Source organism: Callorhinchus milii, unplaced genomic scaffold, assembly GCF_018977255.1.
Source record: "Callorhinchus milii isolate IMCB2004 unplaced genomic scaffold, IMCB_Cmil_1.0 Scaffold7, whole genome shotgun sequence".
NCBI lineage: Eukaryota > Metazoa > Chordata > Chondrichthyes > Chimaeriformes > Callorhinchidae > Callorhinchus > Callorhinchus milii.
In genome coordinates, this window is record NW_024704748.1 from 18,040,683 (window position 1) to 18,057,425 (window position 16,743).

General features: G+C 37.1%; 1 protein-coding gene across 2 annotated transcripts; it reads right to left on the reverse strand.

Annotated features, from left to right (window-relative positions):
* Window positions 1-807: 807 nt before the first annotated feature.
* Window positions 808-16,427, reverse strand: phyhiplb (phytanoyl-CoA 2-hydroxylase interacting protein-like b). Of its 2 annotated transcripts, none has more exons than XM_042336926.1 (5): window positions 16,306-16,369; window positions 5,762-5,863; window positions 4,275-4,449; window positions 3,804-3,921; window positions 808-2,133 (listed from the first exon to the last, which is right to left on the reverse strand). In XM_042336926.1, the coding sequence occupies exons 2-5, from the start codon at window positions 5,849-5,851 to the stop codon at window positions 1,599-1,601; spliced, it is 918 nt and encodes a 305-aa protein (XP_042192860.1). In that variant the 5' UTR covers window positions 5,852-5,863; window positions 16,306-16,369; the 3' UTR covers window positions 808-1,598. The 2 variants fall into 2 exon arrangements, with proteins under 2 accessions (XP_042192860.1, XP_007895245.1); XM_007897054.2 differs by having other exon boundaries at window positions 813-2,133; window positions 5,762-5,958; window positions 16,306-16,427.
* Between the last annotated feature and the right edge of the window lie 316 nt (window positions 16,428-16,743).

The following is a 16,743-nucleotide window of genomic DNA, read 5'->3' on the forward strand; positions in this document are numbered from 1 at the left end:
TGAAATTGTAAAACATTCTGCGATCATTTTTAGATGTGTTGTTAATGTTGTTCCCACTGGTTCTTGCTGGATTATGTCACTCAAGTATGGCAGTTCTGCCTTTGCGACATTGACGTATTGAGGCTCTTATATGAATTCCCATAGCACCCAATTATCTTTACTGAAAAGTTGTGATATTATGCTATTATTGTTTTTATTTTTAGAAAAGGTAAAATTGGTGCCCTTATCAGTCCATTTATTTTTGATACACATTTACAGTTGAATTATTAGGTTTGGTGATTTGCTATGATAAAAATAAGTGTTCAGCTAAATTATTATAATACTAGCTTGCCAAAAATATAATTAATCTAAATCTAAACTTCTCCATAAAACTAATATGACTTGGAATGGACACTGAAGTTGTTTTTAACTTTATTCAAATGAAGCTGGGCAAATCTATCTTCATAATTTGATAGATATTTTGTTAAAAATGATATTGGCAGTGAAGATTAACCTCAGTTTGTGCAATCTGTGCCACCTTATAAATTTCCAAATTGGTGTTCCTAATTTAATTCATATTCCAAATTAAAACCAAATTTGTAAGAAATATTTAAATACAGTTCTTGACAAAAGTGCAATTGTTGACTGAACTATTGAAATTTTCTAAATGATTTTCTAAATGTTGAGTTTTTCTAGCTTACCTTTTTTGTTGGAAATATTCTACAAAGCTGTTCCTTTCTCAACAACTAAGTGCATGCCTTTTGAAATAAAATAGAAGCTTCTGTTTGATTAAGACGAATTACGCCAGCACTTTATATTTCTTTGTATGAAGCTATTTATCATCCAATATTGTGGCATTGTGAGAAAAAATATAGTTGACCGTTCATTTAAACAGGTTAATGTTGGAATGTAATTTATTGTATATGGTAGTGGGGCTGCATTTCACAATTTAATTTTTTAGCCATATGATTTCATAACATTGTTAAATTGCTACAAAATTAAATGTAGTTCATCATACAGTGGCAATGTAAATATTTTGAACAGTACAAATAAATATTTTTCTATTGTATTACATTTATTTTGTTCAAATACAGCATTGTTTGAAATGTTTTTCATTAACTACAGTTATCATAAATAACATGTAAACACAGTTAATTAACAACTTGAAGTGTTGAAATACTGTATTTCTATTCTGCCAGATATGGTCATGCTGCAAGTGTAACTTTCATGCTTTTTCCATTGGTTCAGTAATATTTTGTTTTGGTTAAAGACTTGTGTTTTAGAGCACTACAAAATAAGATGGCATCTGTGCTTTGCAAAAGCTCATTTATATCTTTTGTTTAGCAAAGCAAGACTATAGTTCTTAAAACAGAAAACTCTGATCAGTAGCTTTGCTATCTGACTTGGCAGCGACTTTTCAAAATATCTCACAAAAAGAAAGAGACACCAACATACTCTGTAAAACAAAATGTTTGGGATAAACAAATTAGCCGATTACTACTGGTGGAAAGCTGCATTAGCGTGCTTTTGAGAAAAAGAATTTCAATAACATGAAATGAAATACCAACGTTCACTTAATTAACAGCTTAACGTCACTTAAAGTTCACTTAATTAACAGCTTAACGTCCAACACTAATGTTGCATGTCTTGCAGCTAGGGTCTTTTTTAGCATTTGCTGTGGACAGGCTCATTAACTGATGACCACTGATTGGTGCTACCACACCAAGAGACAGATTCACTGGCTCAGTATAGATAATTTCCAAAATGATATCCTGGGCATGATAATATACCTCCTCACCATCTTTCTCAGTGCAAATCAAGAATTTGTTGTCTGCAATATTTAGTTGAGGAAGTCGCTGCTTGCAGAATTCATCCCCTTGTGATCCCACTGGTGCAATAACAAGAATAACATAATGGTAGGCTGTATACATACAATAGAAGTCACCAAAATAGAGGTTCGTATTCTGATTTAAGAGTTCACTGGCAGGGATCTGAAATTGGAATTTCCCATATGGTGAATCGTGTGGTGGTTTTCCAGTGTTAAACTCAGTAGTGCAGCTGAAGAAGATGCCTTCTAATTTTCCACTGATAGGAGAACCATGGCTGCCACTGTTATCTTTTGTAGAAGGTTGCATCATTTCCCCATGATTCTCTCTGGAACATTAATTTGATTTGTCGTTAGTGCTACTTTTACACAATGGTTATCAATTCCTTCACATACTGACATGGTTTGTGTTTACAGTAACCAAAGGATGACTTGATGCCATTTGTTACCACAATACTTGATTTTTTTTTAATTTTTAAAAAAAATCAAAAGCAAACGAAGGAAACATTAGCAGAGAAAACTGACAAATCACTAAGCCACAGAGGTCTGGCTTGATTCCAACATTCCGTTGCCAGGCATGTCACCTTGGAGCCAGTTCAGCTCCAAAGTTATCTCCCCCAAGGAGGATAGTCACTAGTTGATCATTTGACAAGTGCGGTTTTGATCCTCACTAGGTGGATGGTTGATACAAGGAACTCCCTGCAAGCTTCCCGGTGGGCAACTCAGCTCAGCATGAAATGCGTGAGAGCACAGCCACCGTCTTACTGGCCACAACTCGGACACATGTCCCTTCCCATTAAGCGACAGTTCCACCAATTGCGGAGTTTAAACAGCAGCTGCTCGTATATGTACATCATGATTGTACATCAACAGACATGACGTAATGATTGACGAATACATTCCAGCTGGAGGCCACTAGATGGCAATAGATATTGTCAGAGTAGCTGTAGAAATCAACAAGAAACAGACGAAATAAAAAATTCACAGGAAAGGGAGTCTAGATACTGCAACCATATTTTAAGTATTGTTAAGTACTTAATAGCCAGTACTGTTAAGCAGCTTGGAACGTCCTCCGGACATGAAAGGTGCCATATACATGTAAATTGGTATTGTGCCATTGTATATTTTAAAATTATTTTTGGGTGGAATCTTGTGAGGGATGTTGACAATAGATTTTTTAAAATAATTCAGCAACCCATTGTCAGAATCAATAGGTGAATGAAATTAATGCTGGCAATAAACTAATAGACAGACAAGACCACTTAAGAGTTGGCGGTAAACATTCTGTATGCACAGTAAAACTCGCATAAGTCTTATCTTTAAGAATCCTATAAATAACCTAAATCGTACATTCACCCAGGCCCATTCAGTTTTCTATCAAAACCACTTAGATTTTTTTTGCACTCATATTAATTACCTCCTAACTCGTAATGCAGCTCCCCTACCCTCCGTTATTCCCGCACTTATCGACTGCATTGATTCACGGAAACTTATGTCCAAACCAGTGGACAGATGCACACTAACCGGCCGGCTGCATTGAAAAGCAGGAAATGTAGTCTTGATCCATTGACATGTTCACAGAAGAACTTAATTTCCTGCGAATCAATGCAATTCTAATATTTGCCAATAAATGCACATGTGGTGACAGGTAAAGACGCATTAAATCACAGGAAACGTGGTCCTGACCCGAAACAACATACACACTTACCGGCTGCAGTGATGGTAGAGATGAACTACAGCGTACGTACCAGCTGCATTGAATTACTCGTGCGCAGTGTAGATTATTGATTAAATCGGATGCAACTCGGACTTCAGCAAAGTCACATTAAACGTTATGGACCAGACTGATATGACTTATGTGAGTTTTACTGTAGTTCTCACAAAATGACTTAAATATTAAATATTCTCCTCTATTAAAACAGTATTCAGTGATACGTTGGAATTAAATTATTAGAGATCTTGTTATTTTTCTCAACTTTTTTTTAACAACAATTCTTACCGGATGTAGTCAAAGTATTCTTTATGCTGGTTTCGATAAAAAACAGAAAACTTTAACATGCGCTCTGAAATGGCTTCAGCTTTCTGCATCAACTGTGTTAGATGTACCTTAGAATAATCTGTTAAAAATAAAAGACAATCAAATTACTTTGATTCCATTTGAATTTGCTACTTTTTTTAAAAAAAACAAAAAACTGTTTAAATAACAACAACAAATTACATTTGTATAGCGCCTTGCACATCGGGAGGCCTGGACAATCAAGGATTTGGGACCAAGCAGAGAATTGGGATCAGGTGGGGTGGATAAGTCTCAAAATAAGATAAGACTCAATTAAGTCTACTCAAATAAAAAATAGGGATGAATATTATATTATCTCTATAGTATTTTTTTGCAAAAACCATAAAATAAACGTCAGTATACTTTGAACTTAATACACTCGTTGAAGAGGTTTGTATGATTTCTTTTGCATACCTGCAGTGCAGAATTGCACAACTTCACTCCAATCAGAAACTGTGTAATCTCCATCTCCTTGCTTTGATGCAGTCTGAACAGCCACAGTGTATTCTGTTCTGGGACTCAAGAACCAGTGCCCACGCACCGTCATTGGTAGAGGTACTGCTTTTGCTACCAATTTAGTAGGAACATCCTGCAAAACAAATGTCATTTTGGCCTCTCAAATATTTTGGCCTCTCAAGGCATTAATACAGCAAAGGCCTAAATCACCATATACATCAACATTAAATTACAATACTTCATGAAGTCAAACAAACATAAGAAGTCAAGCTAGTCATCCAAGATTTACATTTCACAAAACCACGTTGACTCCCCCAATCAACTCAGAGTTATCCAGATATCCATCCCAATGATGGATTCAAGTAATTGTCTAACAACTAAAGTTAAACACATTGGCATATAGATACTTAGTTTATCACTATTATATTGGCTGAACTCAATCAAAATAATAGTGAGAGGGAGAGCTACAAATGGTTTCAACAACCCCACTTTTGGGAAATTATAAAGCAAAAGAGCCAGTTTTTACTATCTAATGACTCTTGCTGGATGTACATGTACAGATTTAACAATCATTTCTCTCTCCCTCATGGTCAAATACCCTACAAAATCAATGAATAGACTCCCACCTAAAGAATTGCTGCTTAAGCAATGCAGAAGATTATGCCTGTGGAACTGTGCCTCAGCATTCAAGAAAGGAAGAAAATTGGCAGAAAATCAAGAACGAGGAATGTCGAAAGGGTAAGGAGCCCTGGTCACCAACAGGGTAAGGGTGGAGAAGATGAAGAATGATAAGAGACTCCCATTAATTTAGCATTATGTGTTGCAAATATGAAAGATTGTGTGGTGACTGCAACCCATCAATCTTCCTGTTATTTTGGTGGTAGTGAAATGTTCTAGTGGTTGAAAAACCACATGCAGATAGTTGAAACCAATATACAATTTGGCCTGTACTTATGTTTTCCACTTAAAATCTTATCCTCCATAAAAATATCAGGGCTTTACTCAAGATTATGGACAGCCTCAAAGTGGGCACAAAGTGTAGGACTCCACTGAAATAAGATTATGAATTTTAGTTTTGATGACAGTATGAATAGAAATTATAGGGTAACACTCCCGATTCATGATAAAAACTTCCCAAAGGAGAAAACATCACGCCTGGGCATTCTGTGCTGAATATCTGTTCCTAGGCTGCCTCTAAAAATATAAGGGCTGACTAAAACAACATAAACACAAATAATTCTCTCCAATGTTTTGGATTATGTAGCAATTCTGCAGTATTCCCTTTTTACTGAATAACTATTTTCTCAAGGGAGTTCTCACTTTTGCTATTGACCTAATAATTAACTGATTTAATCTGTATTTAATACATTCAAAACTATTTTGTAAAACTTCACTACATGAAATACTTAATGAATAAAATTAATGGGCTGATAATACAATATCACCTTGTGTTTAAATTTATTGGAATTCTTGGTCTCTTTCTTGTTAAGGTCAATAAAGTAATGTGTGATACGATCTTTGTATTTTGGATCCATGTCCCAGGAGATCTTGAAAGAATCACATGTGATATTACTTATTTTTATGTTGTGAGGAACAGTAAGCTCTTCCATCTCTGCAATGCCACTGTCTTGGGATTTGTTTCCTGCACAGAAATAAAGTAAATTGGTTTTGGATCATAGAGTAAATAATATCATGATAATAATAATCCTTGCATTTAATATAGTGCCCTTTACATCAGCAGGACATGTCAAAGCACTTCACAGGATTTACTGTAAAGTGTAGTGACTGTATTGTGTGGATTAAAATGCAGTCATTTTGTACACAAAAAAGTCCCAGAAGCAACAAACTAATGACCAATTTTCTCTGGAGGATTTTTGACCAGGACATGGGGGGAAACTTCCTGGTGTTTTTGATTAACATCATGGGATTTTTAACATCTACCTGAACAGATAGATGGGACATTAGTTTTAACATTTCTGAAGGACAGCATCTCCAACTGCACCCCCAGTACTCCACATCCCCAGTGTTAACCAACACTGTACAAATGAACCAAATCAATGGCTTAATTCTCAATTCCCACTGAATCACAAAAAAAGCTAAAATGGATAAGTTTCCACTTAGGTTTTTTTAAAAAAACATTAATAACAGTTAGATTCTGTTTACCCACAAAAAAGTAACATTCTTAAATGAACATCCTTCCAAGGACTTAACTTAGAAACACTTATCATAATATTATAACAAATACTGATCTAAAAGTAACATTTCAAAGTGATATTTGAGTTGTCACATACGCAGAGATAAGAACACAAAGTTCTGTCACCAAAAGGAAAATGTTCAAATGGTACACAAAGTTTCCCTGCTCAGTGCTGAAATATATAATCTCTTTTTACTACTCACTGCAGTTGTGCTTGACTATCTAGGTAGCAAAAATCAAAATAATCTTTGCATTGGATTATATGCAAAAAGTAGTAAAAAAGTTATATAGCCTAGCAGTGAGCAGGAACACAGTACTTATATTTACTCCATTTTAATGCAGCCTTCATGACAAATTCATGGCAAATTCATAACAATCACAATAAGTGGAGGAACCTTCATTGAATTTCCAAACTCTACACTTGAGAATTAATCACTATTGTATGGAGGCAATATACACCAGCAATTCTATTTTTCAGGAAATGTACATTAAAATGTAACGTGGAATAAAAAATATGAACCCAAAGATTAACACAGATACAAATGGATAGGTCCTCTTGCAGAGTAAAACAAATTATCAACAAATCTGACAGACAAGTGCAATTGACTCATACACAACTCATTAAAAGCTGATGAAAGATACATAATTTGAGTTGCAGCAGCTCCATAAGTGAGATATGTCCATCCTTGGGACACTTAACAAAAGACATGTTTCAATGTACACACAATGTGGAGAAGTTAAAAAAAAAGCTTAGATATATCCAAACCACAAGAATACAATCTTATTCTTGTTTTTCTAAAATTCCACAATGCACTAGGCAGATTGCATTAGAATACTGGACTTCCTGTTGGTCTTCAGGCTATCAACTAGAAAGTATATAAAAAGGGCAAAAAGATTGATTATATCAGATGTATGTGGATGAACCATGAAGAAAAATTAGATGGACATCCACATTTCTGCTCATCTGCAAGATGATGATTCATCTGCAAGAGATGAATTACAGTGGTGATAATCTGTAATTGCTGAGTTTTTTTCCAATTATGCCTTACTAGCAGCAGGATTTATTGATTAAAATCTCATACAGGTAAAATACAACACTGAGAGGAAAAGAAGACAGACACAGAGGCATAGAAGCTTGAAAGTATTCTAGTTTACTCTCCACATTATCTTCCCCACCTTAATTGATGCAAGTACCACTTAACATGGAATTTCAGATGCACCCACATACAGAGGCAGAGGGAGACTGAGGGAGCCAGAGACAATCCTGTATATGAGAATTTAAGCAGAGTTTCACAAATGTCTTGTGACATTTTTCCCAATTTTCAAGATTTTGGCATTATGACAATGTAAACTAAAATGTGCTTAGCTAAGCACAAAGGTCAATATATTATCCTCTATCACCATTTCAATTACTGTGCTGCCCTTGAAAGTTGCTGATTGCAATGAAGCAGTGATTGTTTATTAAAGTGTACATTATTTCACACACTTTATGCCCTGAAATCTGGCCATAGGTGCTTCATAGGCAATTATTATACTGTGTAGATACTGTAGGCACGTGGCAGCATTTGAGCAAGCAAAGTCCCACAGCAAGTCACAAAATGAATAACCATTTAACCATGAGGCTCAATAGGACATGGATTTAAAGTTGCAAAGGGCAGGTTGCTGCAAAAGATAGTCAAGGGTAGGACATTGGACTCATTTAAAAAAGAACTTAATGCTGTGGTGGGACGATGGTACAGTGGGTATTCAGGAAGAATGAGATCAAATGGACTGAAGGGCCTTCTTCATCCAAACCAACCTTGGGTGATCTTGAACAAGCAGGGGAAATCGTAATACATCCTTTGAAAGATGATGTCTCTGACAATGTAGCACTCCCTCAATACTACCCTCGGGTATCAGCCTAGATTATGAGCTCATTCCTAACATGAGGTTTAGGACAAATCTGATAAAGTGAGAGTACAATAAACCAAGCCAAGCTGACATCATCATTCTGTTGTGTACTACAATTGAGTATTGATAAAGCAAACCGACTTTCACTTTAACCTCAACACCCCTTTTCCCGTTTTGTTGCAATCCCCCCTTTGTTTTGCACCATTAATCACCTCTTTCACCCATCATCCCTGTCCTCTACCCCATTTTCTCCTTTGTCTTCCTTGCCCTGACTCTGCCCTCTCTGTTAGCCCTTAAAAGCCTCTCCCTCCCAACATGCCCGAGTTCTGATGAAGGGCCGTGGACCCGAAACGTTGACTCATTTTCCTTGCTCCATAGATGCTGCCCGACCTGCTGAGGGTTACCAGCGACTTCTGTTTTTGTTTCACTTTAAGATGGAAGGCATTATAATTGTGTGTTGGCCCTAATGACCCTCATTAGAAGCAGCAAAATGGATACCATATCCACTGAAAAAGATTTTACACTTTTTAAACAGAACAATGCGAGTTGGGTTTGGATGTTTCTGTAAAGAAATTTATATCTCCTTTTTTAAAAGCATAATTTGGATGAAGAAAATTTCCTTGTGCTAGGAACTGCTTTGTGAAAGATAATGACACAGGAAATGCATTTAATCCAATCTCCTAATAGAAAAAATTACATGACCAAATCTCTGGTTTATTTTATGAAAGGTTGCATTACTGTATTCTCTTCATAATAACCTATAGCTAGAATAAACGACAACAAGTATTTTATCCATTTCTTTAACATTTTTGATTTACTATATTTTCTACTCAGTCATGCATGTTGCACAGCTAATGTTAAACACACTGGGATAGTTATTAGGTTTGTCCCTTCCTCCATCCATGAATAATGGTAACACACTTTGGTTGCACTTTATCTACAAATCAAGCCTTCATTGCTATTTTAGACTATAGTGAGTCAGACACTTCATGGTACTTATAATTTGCTGCCTGTGAATTTTTGGAACATCAGTCAATTAGTCAATTAATTAATGTATTTTAAGGCACTATGCACGGCTTCATTGCACAGAGTTGCAAAAATCTCCCTTGCCTCACAAAATATCAGATATTTGTCCTGAAATGCCTTGCGAACAATCCATGATCCCATACAATCTGACTTGGTTGGACGCTTTCTCGGCTTGGACTTGTTGGGATCCTTCAGATCATTTATGAATCGGATCTACACTCATCCACCTCACTAATATATGTTGCCTCATTGTCAATGGCAGTGAGGAGGGCTCCTCGGGGCTATGCAGGCTTCCATAGTCCCAACTGAGCTTCTGTAGCCTTTGCACCTCCTGCCGCCTGGTGTGTCTCCCAGATCTGAGGGCCCCCCGAAACCATATCATGACCCACCTCTCTAGGAGTCCGCGGACCCTGGGTTGGGAACAAAGGCCTTACTCTGCTCTGCGCAATTGGCTGCTGCGTTTCGCCCACAAAATATACAGTCAATACACTTTCAAATATATTCTGTGAAGTGCCTTGAAATGTCTCAACAACGTGATAAGGTGCTAGGATTTAAGTGCTAGGATTTAAGTGCAAGGATTATTATTTTTACAGCAATATAAGTGAGTTCAACAGCTCGATGAAGCAGGAGATCAAAATTTCACCCCTTCAAATTGTGAGTCACATATGCAGTTGTCTTCCACCAAGAAAGTTTAGGAATTTACATTCAGATTCTTCAGTATCTTTAATGTCACTTTTAAGAATGCCAAATTTTCATTGGTTGGGTTTCAAGAAAACTACAAACACTCAAAACACAATTAATTCTTTCAAAATTGTTACAGAGATCCATTTTATATTGCACAACTCAATGGAAGAAACTAATATGGGATTTCACTAAAATATTTTTCTTAAGTATATTGCACAAGTTTTGTTGGTAGGGAGGCTTTAAAACTTTAAACATACAATATACAATCATTCCAGAAGAAATCACTGAATAACAACCAGAGCAATAAACCTGGCTGTTTTGCTCACAAGTCCTGAGTGATCAGGGCTGTCGTATAACTCAGATGCTAAATATTCCCTGCTGGTATATTAATATTCAGCCATCTGGCAGCCCCATAGGCTACTGTTGTACTGATGAACATAGTCATCTATGATTTTAATCATCTACAAGTAATAGATTCAGATAGTTTGAATCTTTAGTTATATGCACTGCTTGAAACTGAAATGGTGATAATTTTAGTAAATGTGGAGAAGGAACAAACAAACTGCAAAATATAACATGGGACAACAATTTGCATTTATATGGCACCTTTCGTTTGATAGCATCTCAGAGTATTTAAATAATGGAGCTCAGCAACAGCCATGAGAACATGAGCACAATACACTATATCCACTGCAGAAAAAATACAAATGCAGTACTGTTTGCTGTAAAACCAGTCCATCTCTCACAGAGCTCAACTATTTTTGGTACCACCTGGAAATAAAAAAAGCAAATTTGATCTTAAGCAAAAAATGAAAGTTTAAAATTTTATTTCATTTGTATAGTTTATATTTTGAACTAATGGGTGGCACTACCAAAACGCTCATCTTCTCAGTGAAAACTTTCCTATACTTTCATAGGCAGATGGTAGTTCCTATCCCAAAGTAACCCCATTCACAGCTGGATAAAACAGATACATGCATTCATCAATATGGTATTATCTGCCAGAAAAATAACAGTTTATAAAGCCTTTGAAATCTAATTACAGTATAGTGAACTGACTCTTATGAATAGCTGTTCTTTGAATAACCTTAGAGTGTTTCCATTTATAGAAGCTCTCTACCAAAATGTATCTCATCACTAAAGACCAGATGTTGTTTGATTCTTTTAGCCCAATTCAGAAGGGAACAAAAAACAAAGCTGATGAGGGTATTACATTTAAAACTTAAAGAATAAAAATGGAAAGGTTTTGTTGGCTTTTAGTGGCAAGCCGAATTATGCATGCTGATTGTATGCACTTTGCAATCTAATGAACAAATCAGTTTTTGCTTTCTTTTTCTTTTGCTTTCTTCCCTTATGAAATCTTGTCAGTCGCTTCGATCTTTCATTATACTATTTTACACATTTTACAACATTATTCGCAACAGAAAAACTTCAAGGTATTTATTACATTTTTTTTTGCATCAAGAAAACATAAGAGAATGCTGTTTTGTGAAGGAGACTATATTAAACAATTAGCTTTAAAAAAATTAAGGTGGATCCCAATAATGGATAGAAAGTGATGAGGCAAAATTATGGCAATAATGGCAAACGTCATCTTAGCATTGATACAAGAAACATTAATCTTCATGTGCTGCAAACAAATAAAGCAAAGGTTTCAATGCTCAGATCACTCGGGGAAAGGTAATATTTGGAGAAACGGGCTTTGAGCCACAAAAGTAAGAGATGTTTGATGCCAGGATATGACATCCAAGACACAGTTAAGCAACAGACTGATGCTATCTTGTTTTTTTGGGGGAAAAATAAATTAAATGGGCTGAAGAGTTTTCTTCACCTGAATCTTGTGAATACGATGATCCTATATTTTATAGAGTAAATATGACCCAATGTGCTTCTGTCACCTGTCTGAAATCACTTTTCATTTAGTCCCCTATTCTTTCCTGTACTGTTTCCAGATATATGACAGCTCCTTCTTTCAATTTTTTCATAGGAAATAAACAAATATAACTAAAGCATGTGCAAATTAAACGGTTTTCCAAAAATAGTACAGGTAGGTGCAATCCAATTTACACTGTGCCACCTTGAATTGTGAATATTTATGTATTTGCCTATTTTGTAATAGCATAGCATTGAAGAGAGAAGTCATACCCAAAGAACAGATGCACAGTTTGGGGTGTGAAAATATAAAGTGACATCAGCAGCACCCTATGCTGATGTCAGGGCACAAAATGGCTTGACACACCTCAAAAACCATGTAATTTAAAAGAGTGCTGATGTTCCTTACTACTGCAGACATACTGCTGGTTTTGACAGTAACATCCCATCTGTTGTGGTGCTGACCATGCGATGATTTAACAGATTCCAAATGCTGTGATTAATCTAGTTGAAATTAGATTGAACCTCACAGACTGCAAATCTCCCTTGTACGCAAACCTGCAATCAAAAGTATTTGCAATATTGGCCCCTGTGCCAAACACAGCCACAGAATCAGAGCAATCTGTTGTTGTTGGACTGACCAAAATTAATGCGATGGTGCCCTTTGCTGCAGCCACTCTATCATCCAACAGTGCATAAATATGTATTTCTATAAAACATAACTGAAACTATAAAGAATATGCAAATGTTTTATCAATGCTATGGAGCATGGTTAAGGACTACCACCATTTACAAGATAATCATCAGTGGATGACAGGGAAATTCTAAAATTTACGAGAAAGGTTTAAATGACAAAGGCCTTTTTTTTAAAAAGAAAAAGGGCATTGTCCCCACCTATTAAGCAAATGATATGCAACTATGCATATTCACACAATATTCTGATTTTTACCAGTTTGCCAAATTTGTATGTATTTTTTTTCAATTCATTTTCTTGATCTGTTGTTGCTTTTTCTCTGGTCCCTTTAACTTGATCCTTGTTAGAAACTAATTCCTAAAAGTTGGAGGACAGCAAATTTCCCTCTCTCCAGAGAAGGTTGGAACCCAAACCTGCTGCTTGGGAATTCAAAAAATGTGTTTCTGCTGGAACGCAACATTTTGATTCCATAAAATTAGGAATATGGAATTCATCCACAAACACTATGTTTTGCTTCTTTAAATTCAAGCCTTTATAAGTGTGAACAAATTCAAATTAAGCTAATTTGTTTACTGATTGTATGAAGGGATCTTCCACCATGAGTCACGCTGAAATTATGCATCCTATTTTAACAGGATTCTGATTCAAACGTGGAATACACTGAAACGTTCTCACTATAACCTTATTAATGACCCCATGACTTATCACAGCCAACTAGTTTTAGGCATGCCTAAAGTACATTTTAGTATGGTAATGATGCTCATGTTAGAATAGAGAATCAAAAGCTGATTAAAACATAGGATAAAGAAGAATATTTTAATTATATTATATCCCATACTCCAGAACAAAGACATGCTGTTGCATTTGTTGCATATTTACAGAACAGAAGAGGACCATTCAGTCAATTACAACTGTGTTGGTGCTAGCTAGCTACCTCTATGAAGCCATCTACTCTAATCCTAATCCTCATAGCATTGATCAAATTCCCTTGTAAATGATGTTATGGAATTAGCTACAACAGATATTTGTCATAAACAATCATGTTTCATATGTCACAATCTTAACAATCTGTATAAAAATATTTCTTAATATCTCTCTTTTGCTGAAAATTATATGCGTTACTTGTTACTAACCCACCCATTAGTGGAAAGAGTTTTAAAAAGGGTTTCATCATTTTGAAAAATTATCGAGAGCAAATTTTTCAAATTAGTATTATTACACTATATTTAAATGTCAATTGCCTCATACAATACTCAAATAAAACAAGCAAAATTTGCATCCAACAGCAGAGCAGTACAGTTTATCATTGTTCATCTACCATCAATACTACGAATTCAAATCTCCAACCAGATCTAGGGAAGGTCAAATGTGGGACAAGTACTTTCTGTTTGAATAACCCCTTCCTGGAAGTTAATATACACATTTATACCATTAATCTCAATGCCTTATATAGAAAGTTATTTAATAGTTATGTACGAGAAGCATTTATAACAAAATAGTTGTGCTTACTCACAAATTTTGCACAAATTTCCTAAAATAAAATATATACAACATACTTCAGTAACTTCTGCAATTTATTCATGCTTAGGTTGAAAATTGAAGTTCTGAATATTCACTGAATATGAATTAGAACCAAAATTCATGCAGAGAGATTGACCATGCTACAGACTTCAGTATGGATAACTATATTACAGTGGTTTCCAAATGACTAATTCCATTTTCAATAAAATCAAGTTTGCTCTTATTTTTAAACAATAGGTGAATCATGTAAGCATACTTCAATGGAGGTTGAGTTGACTATATACAGTATTGTGTTTCACTTTAATCTCAACTGTCACATGTAACCTTATGACATTGAACTTTAAACCGTGTTTCAATATAATCTTAATTATCACAAACAACTGCATGACACTGAACTTTAAACCTAATTCTTTATAACTCACAATATCATATATACAGATTATATATACTTAGATCTAATCAATGTAGTTAATATTTTCAGCAAACATGAAAATTTCTGACGTTAATGATTAAAAATAAAGCAATAAACAACACGTATTGCCTCTGTGAACTGGAAAACAGCACAAAGAAAATTCTGCACACTTCGTAGTTTAATCATGTTTAGTTACTTTGCTGCAGAACATTGGTCGCAAAGAGACTGAGAAAATTAGAAAGTTTATTAAATTGATGAAAATCCTCTGCCTTTGTTGAAAAATCTGGTATCCAGCACGTGATCAATCTTCTGGCTTTTGAAAGACTGAAATTCAAACAAACCCTCGTTTTTTTCTCTCTCTCTCTGTCTCAAGACTACTGAAACCACGTTAATCATTCGCTGGGATTATTTTGTTCCAGGCTTCTAAACAAGAGAACTGAAAGCAACAAAGTCGTACAACCAGGACCGGGTTTTAAGTCCTGTGGAGTCCTGGAGCTCAGTGGTGAGAGCACTCGCTTTGCAAGCGATGAGACCTGAGTTCAATTCCAGGCAGGTCAGGGCCAAACCTTGGGCAAGTTTCCTTACTCCACACGGAGCCTGATAATAATCCCTCCAAAAACCCCCAAAACAATAACAAATTGCTCATGTTCAATCTACGACTGTTTGCGGGACACCGCTGTGCGCAATCGGCGGCCGCGTTCGCCCAAGAATATACAGTCAATCCACTGTACAGTGTGTCCTGTGAAGCCCTTCGGGCGCACGTCCGGAAGACGTGAAAAGCGCTCCATCAAATGCAAGGATCATTATCATCATTACCATTATTATCATCATCGTCATTAAGCGTGAATTTCAAGCACCGGCTTTTTTCCATAAAGCGCCGCGCGAGTACAAAAGGCAATTGGCTGCCGCGTTCGCCCACAAATATAGACGGTCAATTCACTTTACAGTGTGTTCTGTGAAGCGCTTTGGGGGTTCCTCCACGACGTGAAAAGCGCTATATCAAATGCGAGGATTATTATTATTATTATTATTATTGTGCGACACAGAAGGCGCATCTGGTGGTGCAGCTCTTTATTGCCGGTGGGTTTAACAGCTCACCCCGACTGTCCATGGTGCTGAAAACCCGGGCGTTACACACACACACAACACACACACACACCACACACACCGAGGACGGACTGTTGTTTGGAGCCGTTTTCGTTCCCACCGCGTCTTCCTCCTTTCCTCCCGACGAACCCGGCGCCGCAGGGCCCCGATTACCACCGAAAGAAAACCGCGACCGACCGAGCGAACGAACGAACGAACCATCGGGAGAAAGAGAGAGAGAGAGAGCGAGAGAGAGAGAGGGGGGAAAAAAAATATGTCTCTCCAAGAAATTAAAACCTGCGTCAGAGAGAGAGAGAGAGAGAGAGAAATTCCGCCGAGAGAGGAACGGGGGTGAGAAAAGACGAGCGGCCCCGACGGAACCGACCGTGACACCTCACGGCGTTTGAGGCAGTTATACACTCACACACACACACACACACACGGCCGCCATCCCTCCCCTCCCCTCCACACAAAAAAAAATAAATTTAAACAAACGCTTAGATTTATCGTCCGAGCGTCCATCCCCTTCGGTGAGGATCTGAACGGTGTCCCCCACCCCACCCCCACACACCACCCCTTCCCTCCAGTGTATGACCGGTCTCTTTCTTACCCGCTCTCTCACAGAGTTGTAAAGTCTCCGGACTGCTTAAATTCTTCAGCGCGTCGTCGCAGGGACTGGCGGCGATGCCGACGCTGTGAGCTCGATGTGCATCCATTTTGCAGCGATATTTTCTCTCTCTATATATATATAAAGATAGATAGATTTCTCTCTCTCTCTCCCTCTCCCTCTCTCTCTCTATATATATATATGTACGTGGTTTGAGGTTCGCACGAGTCACCTCGGTTTCCGTTCCCCACCCCCCACCCCCCCACTCCCCCACCCCCCCTCCCCGGCACGATATTACTCGAGGATTTTCACTGGGAGAAGGAGAGAGCGAGAGAGAGAGAGAGAGAAGAAGAAGAGCAGCGTCAACGACGAGGCGAACAGCTCCCGACCGCGGATTGACTGCACTGTGAGGAGGAGCAACGCACCGCGATCAACGGCCCT